The sequence below is a fragment of the Petaurus breviceps genome, unplaced genomic scaffold (assembly GCF_028583685.1).
Source record: "Petaurus breviceps papuanus isolate PSGF00001 unplaced genomic scaffold, PetGlider_PUasm1.0 79, whole genome shotgun sequence".
NCBI lineage: Eukaryota > Metazoa > Chordata > Mammalia > Diprotodontia > Petauridae > Petaurus > Petaurus breviceps.
The window spans coordinates 6,542,776-6,567,063 of NW_027186523.1; the positions used below are offsets into that span (position 1 = coordinate 6,542,776).

Sequence of the window (24,288 nt, forward strand, 5' to 3'; positions counted from 1 at the left end):
AAAAGTTCATAATTGTCACCCATTAGTTTCAAAGCTATCCTGTTAATCTGTGCTTATTTTTCAACTTTGTTCTGTTGAAAGAAAGTTGCACAATTTAAAAAAAAGTTTCCATCACTTCTCTTTCTTTTTTTTGGAATCACTGTTGCTAACTCCACCTTACCCCTCTCCCATTAAAAACTGAGAGAAAAAACAATCTCGTACAAAACAAGCAAAACTAGTCTATATAGGAGGCAGCCAGGTAGCTCAGGAGATAGAGTGCTAGGCTTGGAGTCATGAAAACCTGAGTTAAATCCAGCCTCAGATATTTACTAGCCGTGTGACCCTGAACAAGTCCCTTAACTTCTATTTGTCTTTATCCACTGGAAAAGGAAGTGGCAAACCATTCCAGTATCTTTGCCAAGAAAACCCCTTGGACAGTACAGTCCATGGAGTCACAAAGAATTAGACACAACTGAACAATAACAGCTCCATGTAGAGGTTATGTCCAAAATATTTGCCAAAATGTTTGGACCTTGGGTTCATTACCTCTCAGTCAGGATGTGGTTGGCACTGTTTCATGGTAAGTCCTCTGGAGACAAGATTAGCCATTGCATTGGTAAAAATTTGTCCTTTCAAAGTTGTTTTTCTTTACTGTTGATGACCTTGTATCAACTGTAGCCCTGATTCTTCTCACTTCACTCTGGATCAGTTCACACTACAAAAGATTCTGTGAAATTGTCTCTTTTGTCATTTCTTACAGCGCAATAATATTTCATTATATTCATATACTAAAGTTTGTTCACCCATTTCCCATTAGATTCTTCTCTCCCACAGAAGCGAAGAAAATCCTCCTCCACACTTAGGAAGTTTGTTTTTCTATTCGCCCTCACATTTTCCTTCACCTTACCCCACTTATTTCCCTGTTGAATTTGATGTATTTCTGCACCAAATGATTTTTGCACATGGTCTACCCTGCTTTGTCCATTTCAGATAAGCATGAGGTTAATCTGATTGCCTACTCCCCCCCCCATCCTGTCCTCCATGTTTATATACTCTATTCATGCACTTCAGTTATAAGAAATAGCAAGTTTGGGGTGGCTAGGTGGTGCAGTGAATAGAGCACCGACCCTGGAGTCAGGAGGACCTGAGTTCAAATCCGGCCTCAGACACTTAACAACAAAAACTAGCTGTGTGACTTTGGGCAAGTCACTTAACCCCAACTGCCCTCCAAAATGCAAAAAAAAAAAAGAAATAGCAAGTTCTATCCCCTTCTTTCCTCTTTTCTACATTCATGTATTCCTTTTTACCCATACTTCTCTTTCCTCCTTTAAACCCCTCAGAAGAAAACCAATCTATGCTCAGGTCCTCTGTTTTTCTCATGAATCTCTCTTGATAGCATTTGAAGATATTAAGATTCTGAAAGGATACTGTTTTTTCTCCCCCTTTTAGAATATTGACACTACCTCATCATGTAACTCCTTCCCATTGTTCAATTAATTTTACCTTTCTAGATTTCTTTTGATTTTTCTTTTTATTTCCAAAGCTTCTACTCAACTCTGTTCTTTTTATTAGAAAAGATTTAAAGCCCTCTATTCTATCCTTCCCTGTAGGATTATACTTAGATTTGCAGTACAAGTTATTTTTTTATTGTAAACTTATTTTTTTGTCTTTTGGAATATTGTATTCCAAAATCTCCTCTTATCTTTAGTAGAACTTTTTAGGTTTTGTATGATCCTGACTGTATTTTCTTGGTACTGGAACTGTTCCCTGACCCCACCCGGCCCCCTCGCCCCCAGATACTTACAGATTTGCTTGTTTAACATGGGAGCTCTGGATTTGGGCTGTGACATTCCTGGTTTTTTCCCTTTTGGGGTTTCTTTCAGAGGGTGATTAGTGGATTATTTCTCTCTGCATTTTGCTACCTGTGTTCAAAGATCCATGTTTTCATTGGTATGGTTGCTCCCTCCACCAATACAGATCACAACCCCTCTCTGAGTTGGCAGACTATCTTCCACAATTTAGCTAAGGTATTCATTATCTTGGGGCCATCTTGGTGGTACATATCTCTCCCTAAACCTGTCCTTGAAGTGCTTCTAATTTGGCATAATCTATCGCAGCTTGTACTTTAAGTCCTGTACAGCCATTAGGAAGCCAAGGTATCCTCCTCCCATGATAAAGCATCAGAGTAGGACTTTAATGGAGGTTTTTAATCATGAAGGTTAGTATAAACGTGATTAATTGTCATGGATAAGCAGAGCAGTTTTTAATACTGTCTCTCTCTGTCTCTGTCCCTGTCTCTCTGTCTCTGTCTCTCTCTTTGCCTCTCTCGGTCTCTCTCTGTCTCTGTCTCTGTCTCTCACCATTCACTGCCAAGAATCTTCCTTTGGCTTCCTTGTTCTTTGCCCTGAGCTCTTTCTGGATTGAGGTAGCAAATAGAACCTATGCCTTAGGGATCTCTTGATGTCATACCCACTTTTCTGAGTCATAGATAGTTTTGTTCTCTTGTCATCCACACATCAGTCACCAAAATGAGAGAAAATTACTTTGAGTCTGTTGAGCTTAGTGGCATCCAAAGCTTCACAGCTTAGATAATAGCCAACTTTGGATGTACATTGTGCCACAGTCTCTCCCCATCAATACTATTTAGCTGATTTTCCAACAAGTGAGTTATGTTATAGATTTAAAATCACTTCTTGTCTTCTTCCCACAAAAACTGCAGAAGTATATTTTTCTTGGCTCAAAGGTATAGAATTTAGGTATGAACACTTTTAAAAAAAGGTATAGAAGAAAAAGTTTTTAAAAGGGATTTTTTTTCTTTTTGGAGGGCAATTGGGGTTAAGTGACTTGCCCAAGGTCACACTGCTAGTTTTTGTGTTAAGTGTCTGAGGCCGGATTTGAACTCAGGTCCTCCTGACTCCAGGGCCAGTGCCCTATTCACTGAGCCACGTAGCCACCCCTAAAAGGGATTTTTTGAGAAACAAAAAATTAATAACCATTAAGTTTTTGTAATAATTATCACAGTTGGAAGGGAGCTAGTTAGAAGAGCTCATATCTAGAGGTTCAAGTCTTAATACTCATTTGTACTGAAATATTTCATACTCCTCCCCAATTTTAACTCCAAACCTTTTTTTTCCAGAAATAAAATAATCCAGTTCTGTAGACAAATAAGATGGCACGAATCTTGTTTTGCATTATAGATACTGAAATATTGGTAGACAAAGATGAAAAATCAACATTTATCAAGACAAATTTTGGGTTGTTTGTTTCTTTAGCCACCAAATTAAAGACTAGCACCTCTTAGTGAGTGTGTGGCATAATGGATAGAATTCTAGAGTGGAAGCCAAGAATCCATTTGGTGAAATCCCACCTTAGACTACTTAGTAGTTGTGTGACCCTGGACATATCATTTAACATCTCTGAGCCTTTCCTTGCTATTAGCAATAGCACTTACCTCTTGGCGTTGTTGTGAGACCCAAATAAGATAATATTTGAAATGCCTAGTGCAACCCAGCCCAGTCTTTAGATACAACGAGACATCAGAGAGTATACCAGGCCTATTGTAGCAAATATTTTTTTTATTATTGACTTAAGATAAAACCTAGAACATTTAAGTTCTACTTTATACCTTCTTTACGTCTTACCTGGGCTATGATAATTGTTTCCTTAATTCCAGTCTCTTTTCTGAGCTGTCTTTCACACATCTTCACTAAAAGTCTATGTTGTAGCTTAAAATATTAGAAAAGAAAGTGTGGTTTATAAGCATTTTACAACAATGTTAATATAGTTATTTCCAGAGTGACAACGAAAGTGTCTTTTATCTTTACACCTTTCTGCCTCTGCTGCACTTCCATTGGAGATTGCTTGCCAAGAAGTTTTTAGCACCACCATGTGGAAGATGCCCTCGTCCTCATCTTCTTCTTTTCCGATATCTCCTGCTTACAGATAGCAAAGTGAAATGACTAAGTCATAGGTATGACCTTGTCACTCCCTTGCTGAAATAGCGTATAGCTCTAATTGCCTCTAGAATAAAATAGCAAGCTCCCTTTTTGTCATTGAAAGCCCTGTACAATCTGATTCTATCCTACCTTAGTTCATATTACTCTCCATCATCCAATCCATTTTCCAGCCAAATTGGCCTGCATTTCATCTCTCACCTCCATGACTTTGCACAAGTTATCCACTGTGCTTGGAGTGCATTTCCTCTTCACCTCTGCCTCGTAGAGTCCCTAATTTCCTTCAAAGCATAAATCAGGCACAGCAACTTGACCAAAGACTTTGGTACTCCCAGCCAAGTTCACTGTCCCCTAGACCAAGGTGCCTTTAATCCTACATTTATATTAGATGTGAATAGAAAAGAAATGCTACAAGATTTTTCAAGGATAAATTTATATTTAAAATTATGTTTTTATTATATTCTATATTATTAAATATTTTCACTTCATTCTTGGGGCTGATTTGTGCTGACCTGACTACCTTGTAGATGCAGTTGTCCATTTGTCTAAAAAATCAGCAAATCTTCTCTCCATCTTTCTCTCCAGTAACAATAATGATTTTCAAATTAACTATGATGAATTGTAATTTAATTTTAATTTAAAATGCATTACTCTTAAAATCCCACTCCTTGATTGCAGCAGAATGTCATTTCTTCTTTACCTATTGTTTTCTATACAATCACTTTCTATAGAATCACAGGTGGGTTGTCCAGAGCAAAGAGAGGGCAGAAGAGAGCGTGAATGGCCTGGGTACCTTCTGAAATGGTGGTCCTGAGAAGGAATTCGCCAGTCTGGGGAGGAGGATGCTAGGGTGGATGTGCCTTCAGGGTAACAAGGCTGTTGAGCACAGAAGTAGACACAAGAGAGTCAGGATTGGAGCTAGGAGAGAAGCAGGCGCTTAAGCATTTGTTGAAATGAATTGACTAAGGAAGTTAAAGTATCAAAGAAGTAATTCATTTGTATTTGTATCTTCTACACCTAGCACAATAGCTGGAACATAGTAGGTACTTAATAAACGCTTGTCGATTGATTAGCCATAGCACAAACTGGGCTTGGACCATTATTTCCTAGGTCTATTTTGTAACATGGTGAATTATGAAAGAAGGTAAGATAGACCCAGAGTGTGATTACTGTTTACCTCTTCTGGAAAGATGAATGCATTCAGTTTTTTTGTGTGTTTCTCTCCAGCATCAAATCTGTCATATCACCTAGAAGGGACATATGTAGCTTATTCCTGGTCAGACAGAGAGCCACAAAGCAAAGGCTTTTTTGAATCAGGTAGTTGCCTGATGCAATCTTCCTATTTCCTATATTCATTCTTCTTTCTTGACTGTCTCTTGTTCTTTCTTCTTCCATAAAAAGCCTGCTTCTAATCCACTAAAATCCACCTACTTATGTTGTATTTTTTTCTCTGAGAAACTTAGAATGTTTCATGAGAATTGTTTCATTTATTTTCACTACTACAGGCTGGTGAGGGGTTGACATTTGGGCTATCCAAAGCTGTTGAAACATAATGAGTTATGTTATACCATCATAAGGAAAAATTTCTTTCCATCCCTCATGTACCTTGTGGGTGAACACATGTGCCAGGTAGGTAGAAAAGCTCAGATTGAACATACAAATCCTCCTATAAAACCAGGGAGGGACAAAAAGTGAAGGAAAATACCCACACACTCCACATCCAGCATAATTGTATAATGGAGGATTATAAATAGAAAGGAATTTAGCTCCCAGAATATTTAAACATGTTCCTGATCTGATTCATGGAGCACATATGTACATGGTCATCAGAGAATGTTCATCTCTTAGTTTAAGACTTGGAACTTTCTTCTAAATAAAAACTATCATTAAATTAGATCATTTCATGCTTCCAATCTGGGGGGATAAATGAAGACAACCAGCTGTAATCACTGAAGGATACCAAAGACATAGATATATTTTGCAGTAATTCAGATGCAAAAAATAATGACCTTTCTAAGAGGTAGACATGCAGAGAATACAAGGTTCTGGTCTGTAAGTAGGTATAATCCACTGAGGAAGATTTCGATTGAATTAAGTCAGGTAGCCAATTATCTAATCATTTTGATAGAAGTTATTAGAATTTTGCAACCTGACATTCTCCAACTAGGAATAGGCTATATCTTTCTTGATCTCCCAAAGTTACATGATAGACATGCTGCTAACCAGGAAAACAAACAAACAAATAAATAAATAAAAAGTCCAACAGATGTGCTCATGGCCTCTTTGAAGGCAAAGAAGTATTACATTGTAGAAATACCATCTCTTTTGTGTCAGGTCTCTCTGGAAACTAGAAAAGTATCAAACCCAATTTTCAGGGAAATATAATAAAGCTTCCTTGGTTGAACCCTTCCCAAACTTGACTCTACTACCTGTATGACCACAGGCAAGTCATTTAACTTTTCAGAGTCAGCTTCTTCATCTGTAGAATGAGGAGACTAGATTAGATGGATGACCTCCACATTCCTTTCCAATGTTCAAACTATGATCCCAAAAGTTTGCATGAAGTAACTAACTCTTCAGGAAGAGCATTGAGGGCATTTCTAACTGTGATTATTACAGTGGTTAGTAATTGCCTTACAACATTTTGTTTCAGGATTTATTTTCTTTGTCTTTCTTTAATTGAACATCTATCATCCAATGTTAAGTTCTCCTTTTTCCATTCTTGATCCTTAAAGAATAATCATCTTTTATTCAGATTAGCACACATTCTTATGAATCATGAAGCATTTTTCCAAAGGGAATTTTGAAGATGCCCCATTTATGAAATAATTTTTCTTAGAAATTCATAGATTTAATGGAACATCTTGAACATAAATTGACTGACTAATAAATACAGGGCATCCCAAAATTTTTAGTGTAGTCTTTAAGATTTTAGTTACTTTAAAACTGCACTAAGACTTTGGGGACTCCCTGTATTAATTAATTTTGTCAGTGGTCCCTATTATCTTTTCATAGAGTCTCACAACTTGTATTTTGACATGTACTTTAATGAAGTGGGTGTAGATCGTTTTGATTTAGATAAATGAGTTCATTGTTTGTGCTTGCCTATGGAAAAACCCCACTGATACGGATGATACATGGCATCCTGCATATATTTGAATCAGTAGAACTTAGCAAAAGTTAAGGAAGAGTGAAGAGGGAGCACTACACTTGAAGATTTAAATCCTTCATTAAACACTTCTCAAATTTAGTCCTCTCATCTGTCAAATGGTGTTCATTGTGAGGATCATACAAAAGAACATCTATGAATATGTCTTAGCAAACTTTAAATTGTTGTGTGATATCAGCTATTATCATTTTTATACTTATCTTGGAATTAAATTATGGTTAAATGTAGTTAAATTATTTTTGTCTTTGCCTAGTTTGGATTTTGATGACTTTGTAAAATGAGGATAATATTCTTTATCCTTTTCTAGGGTACCTTATTCCCATAGAGTATGTTTTAAGGATATATAAGATCTTAAAATTCTTTCCACTCCTTAAAAGGATTATGAACCCAGACTTTTTATTTCATCCATTTGAGGCACTCCTAATGAGGAAATTCTCTCCCCCATTGCATATGGGTGCTTGATCTGCAGCTCAATAGTCTTAGAGAGATGTTCAGGGGTATCAGGAGGCTAAATGACTTGCCCAGGGTCATACCCAGTACTTGTCAGAGGCAGATCTTTGTGACTCGAAGGCTGATTCTCTACCCACTGTACCACAGTGCTTCTCGGTAGAATTGTACCATATAAATTCCTGAGAATATTATTCTAATTACTATTTTTAAAGTAAGCTGAAATTTAATGTGTGCTTCAGATCATCTGTCATATGCCCTATAGTAATGATAATTGGCATTTAATGAGGGCATATATAGATATAATAATTTAAAAACTCTTAATGTTCCTGTCAGAGCTCATGGGGATATTACTTAATAGGCATCCTACACTAAAATAGGAAATCTATAATTTATAACGTAGATCTCTGAAAATTGCATGCTTTTCTAATCCCTGTCCAAAAAATATTTTCCTACAAATGTGTTTTGTGGTTGTTCCTTAATTCACAGCAAGAAGTGCCAGTCATTCAATTACCAGTAAAAAATATTTTATTGAAGGAATGGTTTCTGATCATTTAGAAATGTAAATGGTAGCCACTGAGCATAGCTTCCTCAAAACATCATTTCATTTTGTTTGGGTTTTTTTTTAAGGTAGCTGGACAGGTAGAGCAAGAAAATGCAATAAATGTAATGTATCTGAATTTCAGCAGAATGTTTGAGAAAGTTATATTATCCCATGTGGACATGATGCAGAGAGGTGGACCAGCTGGTTGTACTGCTAAGTAACTTTGAAGTTGGTCAAGTGGCCAAACCCAAATGGTCTTTAGTCTGTGATTCTATGTCAACTTGGAAAGAAGTCTAGTGGAATGTTGCATGTATCTACCCTTTCATCATTTTTATCTTAGTGATTTAGATGAAGGCATCAGAGGCATGCATGCAGATTTGCAGATAACATAAAATTGGGAAAGATAACAAATAACTTTGATGACATATTTGAAATTTAAAAAGAGATTAGAAGGATGGCTGAGTCTAAGAAGGTGAAATTTAGGGATAGCAGATGGACTCATAATTTCATCCTAATAAGGAAACTCCCTCTACCAATGAAGGTCAGCACCTACTCTGAAACTTAGTCTTAGAGAATTGCTTGGGACCACTGAAAAGTTAAGTGACTTTTACCCAGGGTCACACAGGCAGTATGTGTCAGAGGCAGTACTTGAAGCCAGATCTTCCTGGGTGTCATGTCAGCTTTCCATTTACTATGTCAAGCTGCCTTTCAAAATAAAATTTGCTAAGGATAAATTTAAAGTGCTGTGCTTGAGTAAAAAAAAAATCACTTTAACAAGTACAGTATGGGATAGGCATGGCATGAGAGCATTTCATGTAGAAAATAATCTGGTAGTTTAATGAAAAATAAATTCAAAATGCATAGTGTGACATGTCAGCCCCAAACCTCAAATGCTGTACTAAACTTTGTTAAGATAATTGTAGTGTATAGTACAACAAATGTGATGGTTATACTCTATTCTGCTGCAGTCAGACCACCCCTAGAAGACTGCGTTGAATTACATGGGCTACATTTTAAAGACAAGGACAAGAATGATGAAATGAGTGACCATTCCACGTGAGGTTCAGTTGAATAAACTGGAAAGAAAACATCAAAATTAGACATAACAGTTTTCCAGTACTTGAAGGGTCCTTAGAATTGTCCAGGAACAGAATAGGCTCCATCAGAAAGTAATAGGTTTCAAATTCACATTCCTAGGGGCTTTTGAGGTAGAACCTAAATTGCCCCTCGTTGGTGATGTCATAAAAGCAGTTAGGTTGACTTTTGACATTACTTTCAACTTTGAGATTATTTGATTCTATAAATACTGGCATTTACCACTATGGTCATCATCTGATTCTTCAATGCTTATATTATTTTGATGATATACTATATCACTAATGACCAAACCATCTCTTGATCTCTTCATGATAATCATGGTTGTTTCAATAATGCCATTTTGTCTGATTCCAAAACTATAATATTGGTCATTCTCCCTTTTGATATGGTAAATATATTGTCATGATGGTGTTTCTAATAGACTACCGCTAGCCTCTATCTTTCTCTCAACTTCCCTTTTTTAGTTAGACAGATAAAAGTTGAATAAAATACTATAAATAAAAGTTTCCTATGAGGAAATGTAGCCATTAAAAATTTTTATGTCTCTAATTGGCTAAATAGCTACAAGTAGCCATTTAAAACTTTTATCTTTCTTTTTAGGTTTCTTGATGCATCCATAGTGATAGAAATCTGCAGATGTAGAAATGGGACTTTTCTTCTGTTATATTATGTCTTGTTAATGGAAAAAGAAACAGAGACATCCTGGATCTATAATTCAGTCAACACCTTGAGATTCTCTTCTCTTATTGTATTTATAGCCTATCCTATTAAGAAATTCCTTTCTCATATTATGGTTAACACATATGGAGACTATAGTTTTGTTTTACACAGGCATCTTGAGTTGGGATTGCCCTAAGTGTATGAAGAGTCTCCTTCAGCTTGCTTACCTCTGAGTTCAGAATTAATTTCTGACTCCCATGACATGCATGATTCTCTGGCTTAATGAGAATGAATAAGAACATTATAGCACATGTACAGCCTGATTCTGTTTATTCCTTCTTCAAATCTTTGGTCAGGTGAACCCCATTCTTCAGACAAACCTTCCATTAAAGGGGACCACCTTAGGACAAACCTTCAGTTAAGGGGAAAACAGATTCTCTTTGTTTCTTTGGACCAAACTTTTGGTAAAGGGTTGAAAAATGTCATCAACATGGAACCTCCTGCTTCCCAGTGCAAATCACAGTCCATCTATGTTTTCTTACTGATTTCAACCCTACTTACACATTAGGATAGGCCTAGAATTATGTATTGAAATGGAAGAAATGCCATTAAATGAAACATAAGTGCAGGGTTCCTTCCAACCAATAGTATGGTGGAGCCAGCTTAAACCAGCTAGCAAGAGCTGACAGTTAAATTTTCTCTCTGAGTATTTTTACCTTGGAAATTCAACAAATACTACAAATCAGGGTTTGATTTATTGTTTTGTTGATTATTTAGACTTGAGAAAGTGCTAGATAAAATGTTAATGATTCAAATTAAGCTTAAAAGTGTGTTGAGATCCAATTGATAAAAAATGTTCTACTGTTTACTGCTCTTTGATTCCATGCTGAGATCCTAGTACAATTGCTAATAATGTATTATTCTTTTACACAGAACTATGACTTTAATGGGTAATTGTTAGATAATTGGATTTGTCTCTATAATGAAATCATAGCAGGCTGTTGACTCCCTTTTCATGATTTTCTTGCATCATTCTCATTTCTCTTCCCAATTTTTTCTCCACTTCTCTTACTTGATTTTCAAAATCCTTCTTGAGCTCCTCCATGGCCTGTAACCAATTCATATTTTTCTTGGAAGCTTTTGATTCAGGAGTTTTGACTTCATTGTCTTCTTCTAGTTCCATGTTTTGATCCTTTTTGCCCCCCCAGAAAGGATTCTGTGGTCTGATTGTGCTTCCTCTGCTTGCTCATCTTGCCAGCCAATTACTTGACTTTTGAGCTCTTTGCCACAGTAGAACTCGGCTTCCAGAATAGGGAGAGCAGTGTCCCAAATTGCTGGGGTTTTTGCAGCTGCCAGAGCTATTAGGAGGATGCCCTCTCTGCAGCACCCACAAGCTCTGGCACACTGGTCACACACCCCAGGACCACCACCCAAGACCGCGATTCAGATCCATGCAGGTTAATGCAAGAACGATTACCCTCTGAATGGTTTCTTGGTCCCCCTAAAATCTGCAGGCCAGGAGCTCTGGAGGCAACCACACCAGCCACTGCGTCTCTGGCTCTTCCCACTACGGGGACAGGGGGCAGATGGACTGTGCTCTTCTCCACTCAGTTCCAACAGAGTTCCCTACTCACCTTTTACTTTCTCTTTAGTGTTTTTGTGTTGAGAAGTCTGGAAACCACCACAGTTGCTGGTGATTCACCCTCCTGAATTCTGCTCTGGCCGCCACTGGTTGGGGCTGCCATGAGGCCAGAATCCTGCCACTCACGTGGAACTGCGCTTGGCTCCCAGCCTGGTGCAATAGACCCTTTCTGCTGGCCTTTCGGAATGCCTTCAGTGGGAGATTTGATTATCTCTGTCACTTTGTGGGTTCTGTAGCTCTAAAGTTTGTCCAGAGTATTTTTTTTACATATATTGGAGGTGGTCCCCAAATGTATTCTTACCTGCATTTTTCTTATTAATTGTGAGACTAGCTCATTTTCCACTGCTTCTCTAATGACAATTAGGAACTCATTGTTCTGTCAAAGAAATTCATGTCAAAATACAGTTATCCCTTCCACATCACTGGGGTTAGGAGATCCCCTGGGATCTGGAAAAAAAAGCATAAAATTTTTTGGTCCTCCCCTTGTACCAGAGAAGCCTTCTGGCTTCTCTAATTTCCTTCTTTTTTTTTCTTGATAATATACAATACTATAAATATATTTTATGCATTTCTGAGTTTCTAAACTTTTCGGTATCATCTGCTGGCCTTCACATGTCATCTGTGACTTCTGTAAAACTCCCCCCAAAATTCCCATTTCATTTCTTATGTGGACCCATGATATATTGAAATTGATAACTGTAGCAAACAAATCCCTCACACTGGCTGAGACTGTTACTAATTTAACACAATTCCCTTTCCTAGATTTTGGTTTGCTTATTTTTTGATTCAATTCCATTTATTATCTCAAAATCAAGTTTACTGCTAGAGGAAAATAAAGAAGTTCTTTTCTAGGAAAGAAAATTAAAGTTGAGTCTTTAAGGGGAAATCCTAGAGTGAACTAGGTATCGAATTTCAATTTATAAAATTTAGGAATTGAGAGTTGGGGAGTGTGGGGGAAGCCTAGAGAGATTTGAGACATCATTTAATCTAGGGACTTTTAACCTTTTTTTTGTTTGTTATAAACCTCTTTGGTCTATTTAGGTGAGATCTATGGCCTCTTGCTCAGAATTATATATATATATTTGCAAGACAATTGGGGTTGACTTGCCCAAGGTCACATGGCTAGTAAGCTAGTAAGTGTGAAGTGTCTGAGACCAGATTTGAACTCAAGTCCTCCTGACTCCAGGGTCAATGCTCTATTCACTGCTCCACCTAGCTGCTCCAAGAATAATATTTTAAAATACATAAAATGTACTGCAAAGGATCACAAAGGAAAATGCAATTACATTAAAAGGCAGTTGTCAAAATATTGATGAAACAAAACAAGGGTTGCAGAGCCCAGGTTAAAAACCTGTAATCTATTCTAATCTCTCTCTCTCTCTCTCTCTCTCTCTCTCTCTCTCTCCTCTCCCTTTCTCTCCCTCTCCAACTCTCTGTCTCTGTCTCTCCCTCTCTCTGTCTCTCTTTAAAAAATAAAGTTTAGGGAGTATGTAATGTGCATGCCATCTAATAGTTGGAAGTAAAATGTCTGCAATACCACAGTCTCCTTTAACACTTAAAAATAAATAAATGTTCTGTTATTCAAAGCATGAGAGAATAACCTTATTTTTTGTGTGTGGTCAAAATCAAGCAATTCTCTGTCCTGATTTTGTCTAAGAAATATAGAAAAACTCCTCCCTGGCTACTTACACTGGAAGTACATTAAAAAACAAATTGGTTTTCTAAATATACAAAGGGAGTTTGTAGATTAGTAGAATGATTCTATCCTGATTTAATGCTGCCAGAAAGGATCCGTTGTATTGGAAGCAATTTGACCATTATATAATGGCCTTTTATTTGTTCAAGTGGTCTCATGCTTTATAGAACAAACATTCCCTTTTAATGTTCTTGCTTCCCTTTGTTTTTAGCATATTTGTATAGAGAGAAGGGAGGATAAAGGAAAATAGTTTTTATTTAGGTAATATAATTCAGAATTGTAGTTTTCCCTATAATTCATTTTCTGGGGAAAATAGGTTAATATTTTGATGTCTCCCCTTTTACCAGATTTTCCTGAAATGGCATATATGATACACATGAGTACTTTTAAAGAAAAAATGGGGTAATTCCAAATTTGTATTTGAACAGAGTAATGTAAGTCTTTTGCAAATGTATATATATTTTTAAAACTTAAAAATGGAGTACATTTTGTCTCCTTCCATTCTTAGTGCATCTGTCTGATAATTATTCTAGTGATGTGTGTGGTTATATAGCTTTCTATGTAAAAGCAGATTCATTTTAAAGTTCTGAAGATCTTAGGTGAAAACTAGATATCTAAAAAAAAATTTGATTGGCAATATAATCTTTACCTAACAAAAGCGAGTAAAAATATATTTGCTAGCAGCCCTTCAACTCTAATCACGAAAAATTTAAACTCAAAATGGAAGGGAAGGAGAAAAAAACAGGCCTTCTGTATCTGCCAAGCCAGATGCAAAGAAAAGAACAGAAAAGGAGGAGGAGGAAGAGGAGAAGGAGGAAGAGGAGGAAGTTATCAGTAGAGAGGACCCAGTAATTCAGAGGGAATAATAACTAAGAAAAGTGCCAACAATTAAAATCCAAATGGGCTCAGTATTGATAATAAGCAGGGTGAACTAGACCAGGTGAAGGGAACCTGCGGCCTTGAGGCCACATATAGCCTTCTAGGTCCTCAGGTACAGCCTTTTGACTTAGCCCAAATTTTATCAAACAAATCCTTTTATTAAGGGGATTTATTCTGTGAAGTTTGGAGTCAGTCAAAGGGCTGCATTTGAGGACCTAGAGGGCCACGTGTGGCCTTAAGGCCACAAATTCCCTACCCCTGAACTAGACATTTTAATTCAAGGAAGTAAATTCTTTCTCATGGTTATTACTAACTTGAGAAATTCTAAGGATGTAAACCCAAAAAATTTTGATGGGTCTAAGAAAAAGAGAGCTGCTAAAGAAACTAATGTGAAGCATGATCTAATATAGATTTGAATAAGATATACATGAAAATATATTATAGATACAAAGGTGCAGCCTGAGATGGTCCATGGTTGTGAGTCTTGAAACATAATGAGCATCAAACAATCAAAGTTGTCAGTGACCCAAAGGACAAGGGAGAGATTCATGATGGGTGGAAGCTGCCTGTGGTATATTTCTAGTGATAAGTTTTATGTACGTGGCATAAGGGATCTCATTGAGGAAATGTGTGATCAGCTAAGAAAGTGGACTATTCATGTGGTGAAAGTGAAGGATAACAAATGGATTTCCCAAATGATAAACTTGATAGCCATGAAATGTAAAAGAACCTCAAGATAGGACCTCCAGTAAATTGAGTCATCTATGGAAGAGCTTTGGAAGAACATGGATTAAAAAAAATGAGTGAAAAAGCATGGATGGGTTACAGGCTATACAGATACCTACACTGATGAGATCATAGATCTGCTGGAATATATAGAAGATAGGAGAGGCTAAGGACTGGTAACTGAAGATGAATTCAAAAGAATAGCATCAGGAGTGCTAAAGCTCAGAATGAATTGTGACTCGCTATGAATGTTAAGACCAAGGGGAAGGGCTTTTTAGACCTCATCTATAAAATGAAGGGATAGGACTAGACTGACCTCCAAGGTCCCAACAAATTTCTAAATCTATGATCCTTTAATGTGACTATTGTTTAAGGTACGTGGAATACCGATACCTAGACAATAGGGAAAGATAATAGATGATTCTCTCTCTCTTTTTTTTTTTTTAATAGAAAGTCAGTCATGGTGGTTAGACCTGACTACATTATTTTAGACATATATATCACTTGCCTGGCTCTGCCTGCTTCACTTTGCATCAGTTCATATAAGTCTTCTCATGCTTTTCTGTATTCATATTTGTCATTTCTTTTTTTTTTTTTAAAGCAATCGGGGTTAAGTAACTTGCTCAAGGTTACACGGCCAGTTATTTCTGGGTGTGGTGCTGAGTATCGGAGCCCAGATTTGATCCCCAGGTCATCCCGCCACTGGAGCCGGTGCTCTTACTCACTGAGCCACCTTGCTGCCCCCATGTTTGTCATTTCTTAGTAATATTTCATACAATTCATATAGCACTAAATTTCTTGAGCCATTCTTTAATTGGTAGTCAACTATTTGTTTCCAGTTCTTTTCTACTATAAATATGTTAAAATATATATCTTAGAACATAACTTTCCTGTAGCCTAGTAGGAGGCTCTCTGGGTCAGTGGGTATTTTAGTGACTTTCCTAGTATAGTTCCAATCTGCTTTCCAGAATGGTTGGACAACTTCACAGTTCTGCCAACAGTATATTAGCATGCCTGCCTCTTCACAACCCTTCAATATTAGTTATCCCCATCTTTTGTCATTTTTGCCCTTTTGCTGGACATAAGGTGAAACCTAAGAGTTGTTTTGATTTTCATTTCTCTTACTATGTGTGACTTGGAATGATATTTAATATAGTTGTAAATAGTTTGCAATTCTTTTGAGAATGGTTCATATATTTTGACCCCTCATCCATTGGGAAATGGTCCTTTGTCTTATTTGTGTCTTCTTATCCCTAGGTTAAATAAAAATTCCTCTGTGTCTTATTGAAACTCCTTCACACACTTGCGCCAACCTGCCATTACAGCCTTATTATATATTACTCCCCTTCACACATTCTGTGATCCACTGAATTTCTTCCTGTTTCTCACAGTCTTCCATCTCTCTTCTCTGTGCCTTCACACTGGCTATTCTCCATGCTTAGAATGTATTTCTCCCTAACTTCTCCCTCTTATAGTCCTCAGTTTCCTTCAAAGCTTATCTCAGGAACTACCTTCTACAGGAGCCCTTCCTGAGTCCTCCTACCTCCCCTCAAATCACCTTATATTTATTTTGTTCACATACACACAATATACATACATTACTTTTACTTACTTGTGTACATATTGTTTTTTCTAGCAAATAAAAGTTTTTTGAGAGTAGAAATTCATTTTCATATTTGTACAACATACAGCAAGTGCTTAATAAATACTTGTTGACTGATTGCTTATCTCTTCCACTCCAAACAACAGTCTTATCCATTCTTTGATTCTCATTATTTCCCAAAATAACTCTGGAAAGAAAAAAAGTCTGTTCTGTTATTCTTGGCCTTACCAGCCTCTGCCCATTTGGAGCTATTTCTAAAAGATCATGCTATACTTATTAAAAAAAAATACAAACTTTTTTTGCTGAACAAAAAGATAGACTTTTGAGATCTGCACTTGCTTCCATCTTCTGTACATGGCTTTTAAAAATTTAAGTGAATTGATGATTTCTGTGTTTATACACCTCAATGTCTTTAGACAATTTCCATTTTCCCCCTTTCCATTGGAATCATTTTCCTTTGTGTCTTTAGAATTTCTTGAGTTATCCATCCCTCCTGGTCTCATTTCTATAGAATCTTAGTACATGAGATACTTTTTATCCTTCTTCTCAACTCTGAAATGTATGCTCCACAAATCTAGGGTTTATGTCAGATTATAACTGGCTCCCTTCTCCTTGATCACAAATTCTAGGACAAAGTACTCACTTCCTCCAAAAGGACCTATTATTTCCATCATAGCAACCATTTCTTTCTTATTGGTGAAAAAATTCGATGGAGAAAATTTTGTTATGAAAACCTGATGATCTTTTTCATTTTTGTTTGTATCTTTGTTTTCCTTCAACCAGTTTCATCTTTAAATGCCCTTAGTATGAACTGGCTTGAATTGGTCTCTTGCTAAGCTTTCTAGAAAGTTGGATTTCTATCTACTACTTCTTATGTTTTATGAGGTGATATTAGTCATAATTTTCTACTATCCTCCTCCTTAAAATTTTATAAATGTGTTTATGTCCTAAGTTGGTGTTGCCCTGGGCTTTCTTATTTATCTCCTTGGCAAGAAAATCAAATTTTGCTAACCAAAAATAGTTTCTAGGATCCTCATGTCTCTGCTCATTGCAATTGATCTACACCGATTGAATGTCCTTAGGAAGTGATGGTAGCTTTTGTTGATGTCCATTATTTAATCACATTTTTCCACATCAGCAGTCTGATGACTCAGTGATCCTAACCATGTGGATACTCTGTCCAAACACACAGGTTGGCAACCCCTCCTTCTGCCTATCATATGCAACATTTTTTCTATGGAATTAAGTTCTCCCCCAGTAACATCACATGAGCTTATATTGTTGAGAAATAAATTTATGATATTAGACAGAAGGTATGTGTTTCCTATTTTGAAATAAAAATTGAAATATACTCGATTGTCTCTGACTGTCTTCACTTTAACCCACACCAGTATTCCCTGCTTGCACTATGATTTTTTTCCTTTAAATTTTATTTTATTTTTTCTAATTATATATAAAGACAATTTTAACATTCATTTTTTAATAAAATCTTGAGTTTCAAATTTTCTTCCTCTCCCTAAGATAGTAAATAATTTGATAGAGGTTGTATTTGTGCAATCATGTAAAATATATTTCCATATTAGTCATGTTGTAAAAGAAGAAACAAAACAAAAGAAAAAAGATTTTTTTAAATAAAGAAAGTGAAAATAGTGTGCTTTGATCTGTGCTTAGATTCTACCAGTTCTTTCTCTGGATATGACTAGCATTTTCCATCATAAATCTTTTGGACTTGTCTTGAATCATTGTGTTGTTGAGAAGAGCTAAGTCAATCGTAGTCATCACACAGTGTTGCCATTACTGTGTACAATGTTCTCCTGGTTCTGCTCATTTCACTTTGCATCAGTTCATATAAGTCTTTCCAGGTTTTTCTGAAATCAGCCTGCTCATCACTTCTTATTAAACAATAGTATTACATTACATTCATACACCACAACTTGTTCAGCCATTCCCCAGTTGATGGGTATTCTCTCCTTTTCCATTCCTTTGCCACCACTAAAAGAGTTGCTATCAATATTTTTGTACATACAGGTACTTTTCCCTTTTTTTGTGATCTCTTTGGGATACAGACCTAATAGTGGTATTGCTGGATCAAAGGGCATGCACAATTTGATTGCCCTTTGAGCATGGTTCCAAATTGCTCTCCAAAATGGTTGGACCAGTTCACAACTCCACCAACAGTGCATTAGTGTCCCAATTTTCCCATATACTCCCAGTATTCATCATTTTCCTTTTCTGTCATATTAGCAAATCTGATAGGTTTGAAGTGATACCTCAGATTTGTTTTAATTTTACATTATGCATTTGAAAACATTACATCAATACTTCAAGGATCTATATTTTATTAATATAGGTATGTCCTCCACCAGTACAAATTATACCTCCTCTACAACTTCATAGATGATATTCAAGGATTTCTGTGGTCAAAGAATTCACCACCCTGCAACCAAACTGATGCTAACTTCTGCAAAATTAGGTTTATGTGTCCTTGGTCAAAAAAAGGAATATAGTTCATCAAAAAGAGCTTACTCAATGCCTTTCTAGCTTTGTGAGACTTGCCTAAACTTACAATCCATTGGTATAATCTTTAGGAACCCAGTGTCGCTTCCACAGCCTAGTAAGGTATCAGAGTAGGGTTTTAGTAATGTCACTTAATATTTGGGAATACTTTTAGTCCAAGCCTATTATTTCATGTGCATAGGGAACTCCCAAGTAAATAAATGCTTCTTTCCAATGCAGATCCATACTTGGTCCACAATTTGCAATCTTAAAGAGAGGTAACTGGGGCATTGAGAGATTAAGTGATTTGCCCAGGATCCCACAGTCAGTATGTGTCCGAGGTGGGATTTGAACCCGGTCTTCTTGACTTTGAGGCTAGCTCTGCATCCATTATATCCCATTTCCTCTCTTGAAAATAACACCAGTTTAGTATATAAATTTTATTTTCAGTCTTCTATAGAGTATCCTTTATAAGTCTGTTGAGATTCAAAGGTGATACTGCCCCTCACTGTTATTCCTACAGTGATTAATATATTGGGGGAGGGTGTTTGTTTATCACTTAGGTGGCAATATAAATTCAATCACGTGAGCCTTATTATGCCATTCCATATTTGATAGTGTTGTGACTTAATGTGATATAATGCATGCCACCAAATTCTCTTCACTATATTCACAATATACATCTGAATTCAAGTTGTCAGATCACTTCCTAGCCCCATTAGATGATGACCCTTCCCCTCTGCTTTATATGACTCCTGTGGAGTCAGTCAATTAGCCTGAGAGATCTACACTTCCTACAAGACTCAGCTAGAATTTTTTCATGAAGCACCATGTGTTAGCATAGGGAACGACACTTGGAGAAAGACCTGTCTTTGAACTCTTCCTCAAACATTTAATACTCTTGTCACTCTGGGATAATTACTGTCACCTTTTTATTTAAAATGAAGATCACAAAATGTGCTTCAGTGGGTTTGTTGTGAAGATAAAATGAACTCCTGGATGTAAAGTACTTTGTAAACCTTTTAGCTCTGTATAAGTATAAGCAACCATTATCATCATCAAACGATACAGTCCCTGACCACAAGCTGCTTATAGTGTGGGGGTGAGAGGAAGCAAGAAATACACAAATAAGTATAACACACTATAATGTGGTAAGGAGAAAAGATGGTTATAGACAACATATTAGGAGAAATACTATAATATATAATATGATAATATATAGTTATATAAAATATAATAGCTGATAGCAAGCTAAACATCTGTTTGTTTAACTAACAAACTGTCACCAATGGCCTAAAATAGAAGTTCTCAGCATATGGTCTGAAGACCCCTGGGTGTCCCTGAAACCCTCTCAGGAGATCTTTAAGGTAAAAAATAGTTTTACAATAATACTAAGATATTACTTACCTATTAAAACACTCTCCCGTTTTTCTTTTTCTCTTTTGCTTTTTGGAAGGCAATTGGGGTTAAGTGACTTGCTCAAGGTCATATGGCTAGTTTTTGTGTTAAGTGTCTGAGGCTGGATTTGAATTCAGGTCCTCCTGACTCCAGGGCCAGTGCTCTATTCACTGCGCCACCTAGCCGCCCCTCCCCCTTTTCAACAACATAACTGCATGAGTCCAGATTTTCATAATATACTTGAGCCAAAATAACACAACAGATTGAATGAGAAGCAGACAGGAGAATACAGTTGTCTTCTATGAAGCCAGATATTAAAGATATTTGCAGTTTTCTTACTATTTTTTTATTTGGGAAAAATTATTTTCATAAAAATATACTATGTTAACATATGATTTATTATTATTGTTAAATGAATTAAGAAATATTTTTGGGGTGGCCAGGTGGCACAGTGAGTAAGAGCACTGACCCTGGAGTTGGGAGACCTGGGATTGATTTTGGCCTCAGATACTTAACACCCACACAAAATAACTGGCCATGTAACCTTGAGCAAATTACTTAACCCCAATTGCTTTAAAAAAAAATATTTTTAAAATTTATCAGTTTTAGCTTCAATTACAGTAAATATCAAGAGATATAACACATAAACAAAAGCTTTTTGGAATCCTCAGTAATTTTGAGTCCTGAGACCAAAAAGCTTGAGAACTGCTCACCTAAAACAAAGGCATAATTAATAACTGAGAGTGAGTTTAGATTTAAGTGCAGTATGTTTGTCTGGGGCCACATTCATCCTGAACTTTGATAGAGAGCAACTGTGATGAAAGTCCATTTGTTTAATTTTTTAAAATTAACATCAATATACATTGAAGCATAAGTATATATGTGTCTCTGATTCTAGCTGACCTATTGGAGAGCATCATTAGTTATTATTACTATTCATTTTTTTTCCTGCTTTATGCCTAATTGGGGAAAAAAGGGGAGAAAAAAAGTGCATTTTAATTTGTTCATCCTTTTTTATTTCTGCAGAGAAGAAGCTGTTGAAATTGGTATGGACTATCTACAAAGCAGGTAAACCATCAGCTATTTTCAAACTAACTATTAATTATTTCAATATGGGAAAAGGAAAGTTATTCTCATGAGTGTGTATGTTGTTTGTATGGCCCTGCCCCTCTTTACTTCTGGAATATGCACTCATTTCTTTTTTTAAGTATTTTTTTGGAGGGGGGAAGGCAGGGCAATTGGGGTTAAGTGACTTGCCCAAGGTCACACAGCTAGTGTGTCAAGAGTCTGAAGTCTGATTTGAACTCAGGTCCTCCTGACTCCAGGGCCTGTGTTCTATTCACTGCACCACCTAGCTACCCCCAATCATTTCTTTAAAAATACCTTTATTAGAAGATACTGTTAAATACCTTGCAAGTAGGGATTGGTTCATATTGTTTCTCCTAACATAGTAGGCAATAAATGCTTGATGATTGGTTAAATCTGACTCAAAAGTCACATAGCTGATAAAATGTTTAATGCTAATAAAATTATTAATTCATTTCATATTAACTGGTATTCTGATATTTGCATTTCTGATGGATAGGAGCATAAGTAACTGAACCAATTCCACATTGATACTATAGAGACAGAGACCATAGTTTCACTTTTTATTAAAACTTTTAATTTGCCTAGTGATTTATTTTAGGCTTAGATAATTCTGTGGCCAATGTATTTATTCTTAAATTAAATATTATTTTGTGATCAATCTATGTATGTGAAAGTGATTGGTAACCTATAACATGTATATACAGTGTGTATACATGTGTGTGCATACATATGCACACGTACATATAAGAATATGTATATATGTATGTATGTAAAGGCAGCGAGGTAGTACAGTGGATAGAGCCCAGGTCCTGGGGTCAAGAAGACCTGAGCTCAAATTCTGCCTCAGATACTTGCTGTGTGACCCTGGGTAGGTCATTTAATCCTGTTCACCTCATTTTCCTCATCTGTAAAATGAGAAGGAGAAGGAAATGGCAAACCATTCTAGTATCTCTACCAAGAGAAATTCCTTGGGATCACTAAAGGTCAGACAAGATTGAAAAAATAGCTGAGCAACAACAACAAAATGTGTAGAATATATTTGTGAAATTAGCATTTACAACCTTTGAACTTCTTCTATGAAAACTTTCTCCTTTACCTCCCTAGTTTTCCTCCTCACTGTGATAGCACAAGCTCATGTGGATATTCAACTTTATTTTATTGATCAAATATCATTTTTTGCCACCTAACCTCTAGAAATAGCACCCTTCCTAGTGATTCAGTTTTTGTTGTTGAGATTATAAAGTCTTATAAGATTTCTGGGGACTTAAGAAGCCAAAAGGAAAGCTTGATAAGAGATTGCTGAAAGTAGGATAAATTTTGCATGTAGATGGTAAGCCATTGTAATATTGTCTTTATCCCTGAGAAGGGATTGAAGAGCTCTATGGCACTGTTCATTGGAGGACAGCTTCTGCATGTGATAATATGTTGAGAGCTCTGTGTGCTAGGTCATAGCTTCTATAACCAAGGATTTAAGGGGATTCAGTTTGATTAGACTTGGTTTCATAATACTAGGTATTGGATTTCTCTTCCAAGATTAATGTGAAAGGCTTTTTCATAGAGTTTCATACTTTATCCTGTTCTCTTGTAGAATGGAAGATGGTGAACAAGTGAAAATGAAGTCGTTCAGGTACATTAATATGTGAGTTGGTCGATGTTTTGGTAATATTTGTTTCTAACAAACAGTCTTTAGTTGATGTTCTTGGAAGTTGTCAGAAATGGATTGGGTTCTCCTTAGACTTTTTATTCTTGTTAAGAAAAAAGAGGGGGCGGCCAGGTAGCACAGCAAGTAAGAGCGCCGGCTCCAGTGTCGAGATGACCTGGGGATCGAATCCAGGCTCAGACACTTAGCACCCACCCAGAAACACCTGGCCGTGTTACCTTGAGCAAGTTACTTAACCCCAATTGCTTAGGGGTGGCCAGGTGGCTCAGCAAGTAAGAGCGCCGGCTCCAGTGTCAGGATGACCTGGGGATCAAATCTGGGCTCAGATACTTAGCTCCACACCCAGAAATAACTGGCCGTGTAACCTTGAGCAAGTTACTTAACCCCGATGGCTTTAAAAAAACAAAAGGAAAAAAAGAAAAAAGAGAATGGGAATAGTGATTTCCTCCCATTTGCTGCCCTTCTTGATTACTTTAGATATTATTTCTGCTTAAATAATCAATACTCACTTTTTAAAAATTCATTTTGAACAGCTCTTTAAACTGTGAAATTTTTGGAGGAAAAATAGATCCAGGTTATGTAGCTAGCTCTTAAATATCCTTGGGAAGATGACTGAAATACTCATGTAAAGCCTAAACATTATTTTAGTCAGTAGTTTTGACCTTTTCTTCCATCAAACCTTAAGCCAATTGTATCATAGCTATTAACTGGCAGGACTGAGTCATTTCCATTGTGTTTCCTCTCCATTTTGCCCACTTTCTGATGAAAATGCTAATAAAGGCCCAGAAATGCTAAATGGCCCAGAAAAAGACAGGAGGAAAAACCATGGCCCTGATAATTCACAAATTGGTTGATTAATCTTTTTGGCTGACTGCCTCCCATGATTAATGGACTTCAGATAGAGGCAGTTTATTCCAAGCTTTCTTCTCAAAGCAATTATCTTAGTCCTGCTCTATAAAACTTCTGGCATCCAGCTTCTGGGTCCATTTTAGTATTAAGGCTAATGCACAATCAGAAAGAAAAGGGAAAAATCAATCAATGGAGTCCGTGAGGATGATAATAATATTTTAATTCAGAAATTGTCTGGTAATGAAGGCTTAGAATTTGAGTGGGATATACAAATTTTGGTATGATGGCAGTGAGGAGGTGTAGTGGATAGAATGCCCTGTCTGGAGTCAGAAAGACTCATATCACTGAGTTCAAATATGGCCTCAGACAATTACTATCTGTGTGACCCTGGGCACGGCAC

General features: G+C 36.6%; 1 protein-coding gene across 1 annotated transcript in view; it reads left to right on the forward strand.

The window, feature by feature from the left end:
* Positions 1 to 24,288, forward strand: part of LOC138175809 (basic helix-loop-helix ARNT-like protein 2) — an 80,590-nt gene that overhangs the window by 4,918 nt on the left and 51,384 nt on the right. Inside the window, exons 2-3 of the mRNA XM_069106309.1 lie at positions 21,317 to 21,358; positions 22,968 to 23,006. Of these exons, the coding sequence (XP_068962410.1) occupies positions 21,339 to 21,358; positions 22,968 to 23,006 (59 nt within the window). The 5' untranslated portion in view covers positions 21,317 to 21,338. The remainder of the gene's footprint in view (positions 1 to 21,316; positions 21,359 to 22,967; positions 23,007 to 24,288) is intronic.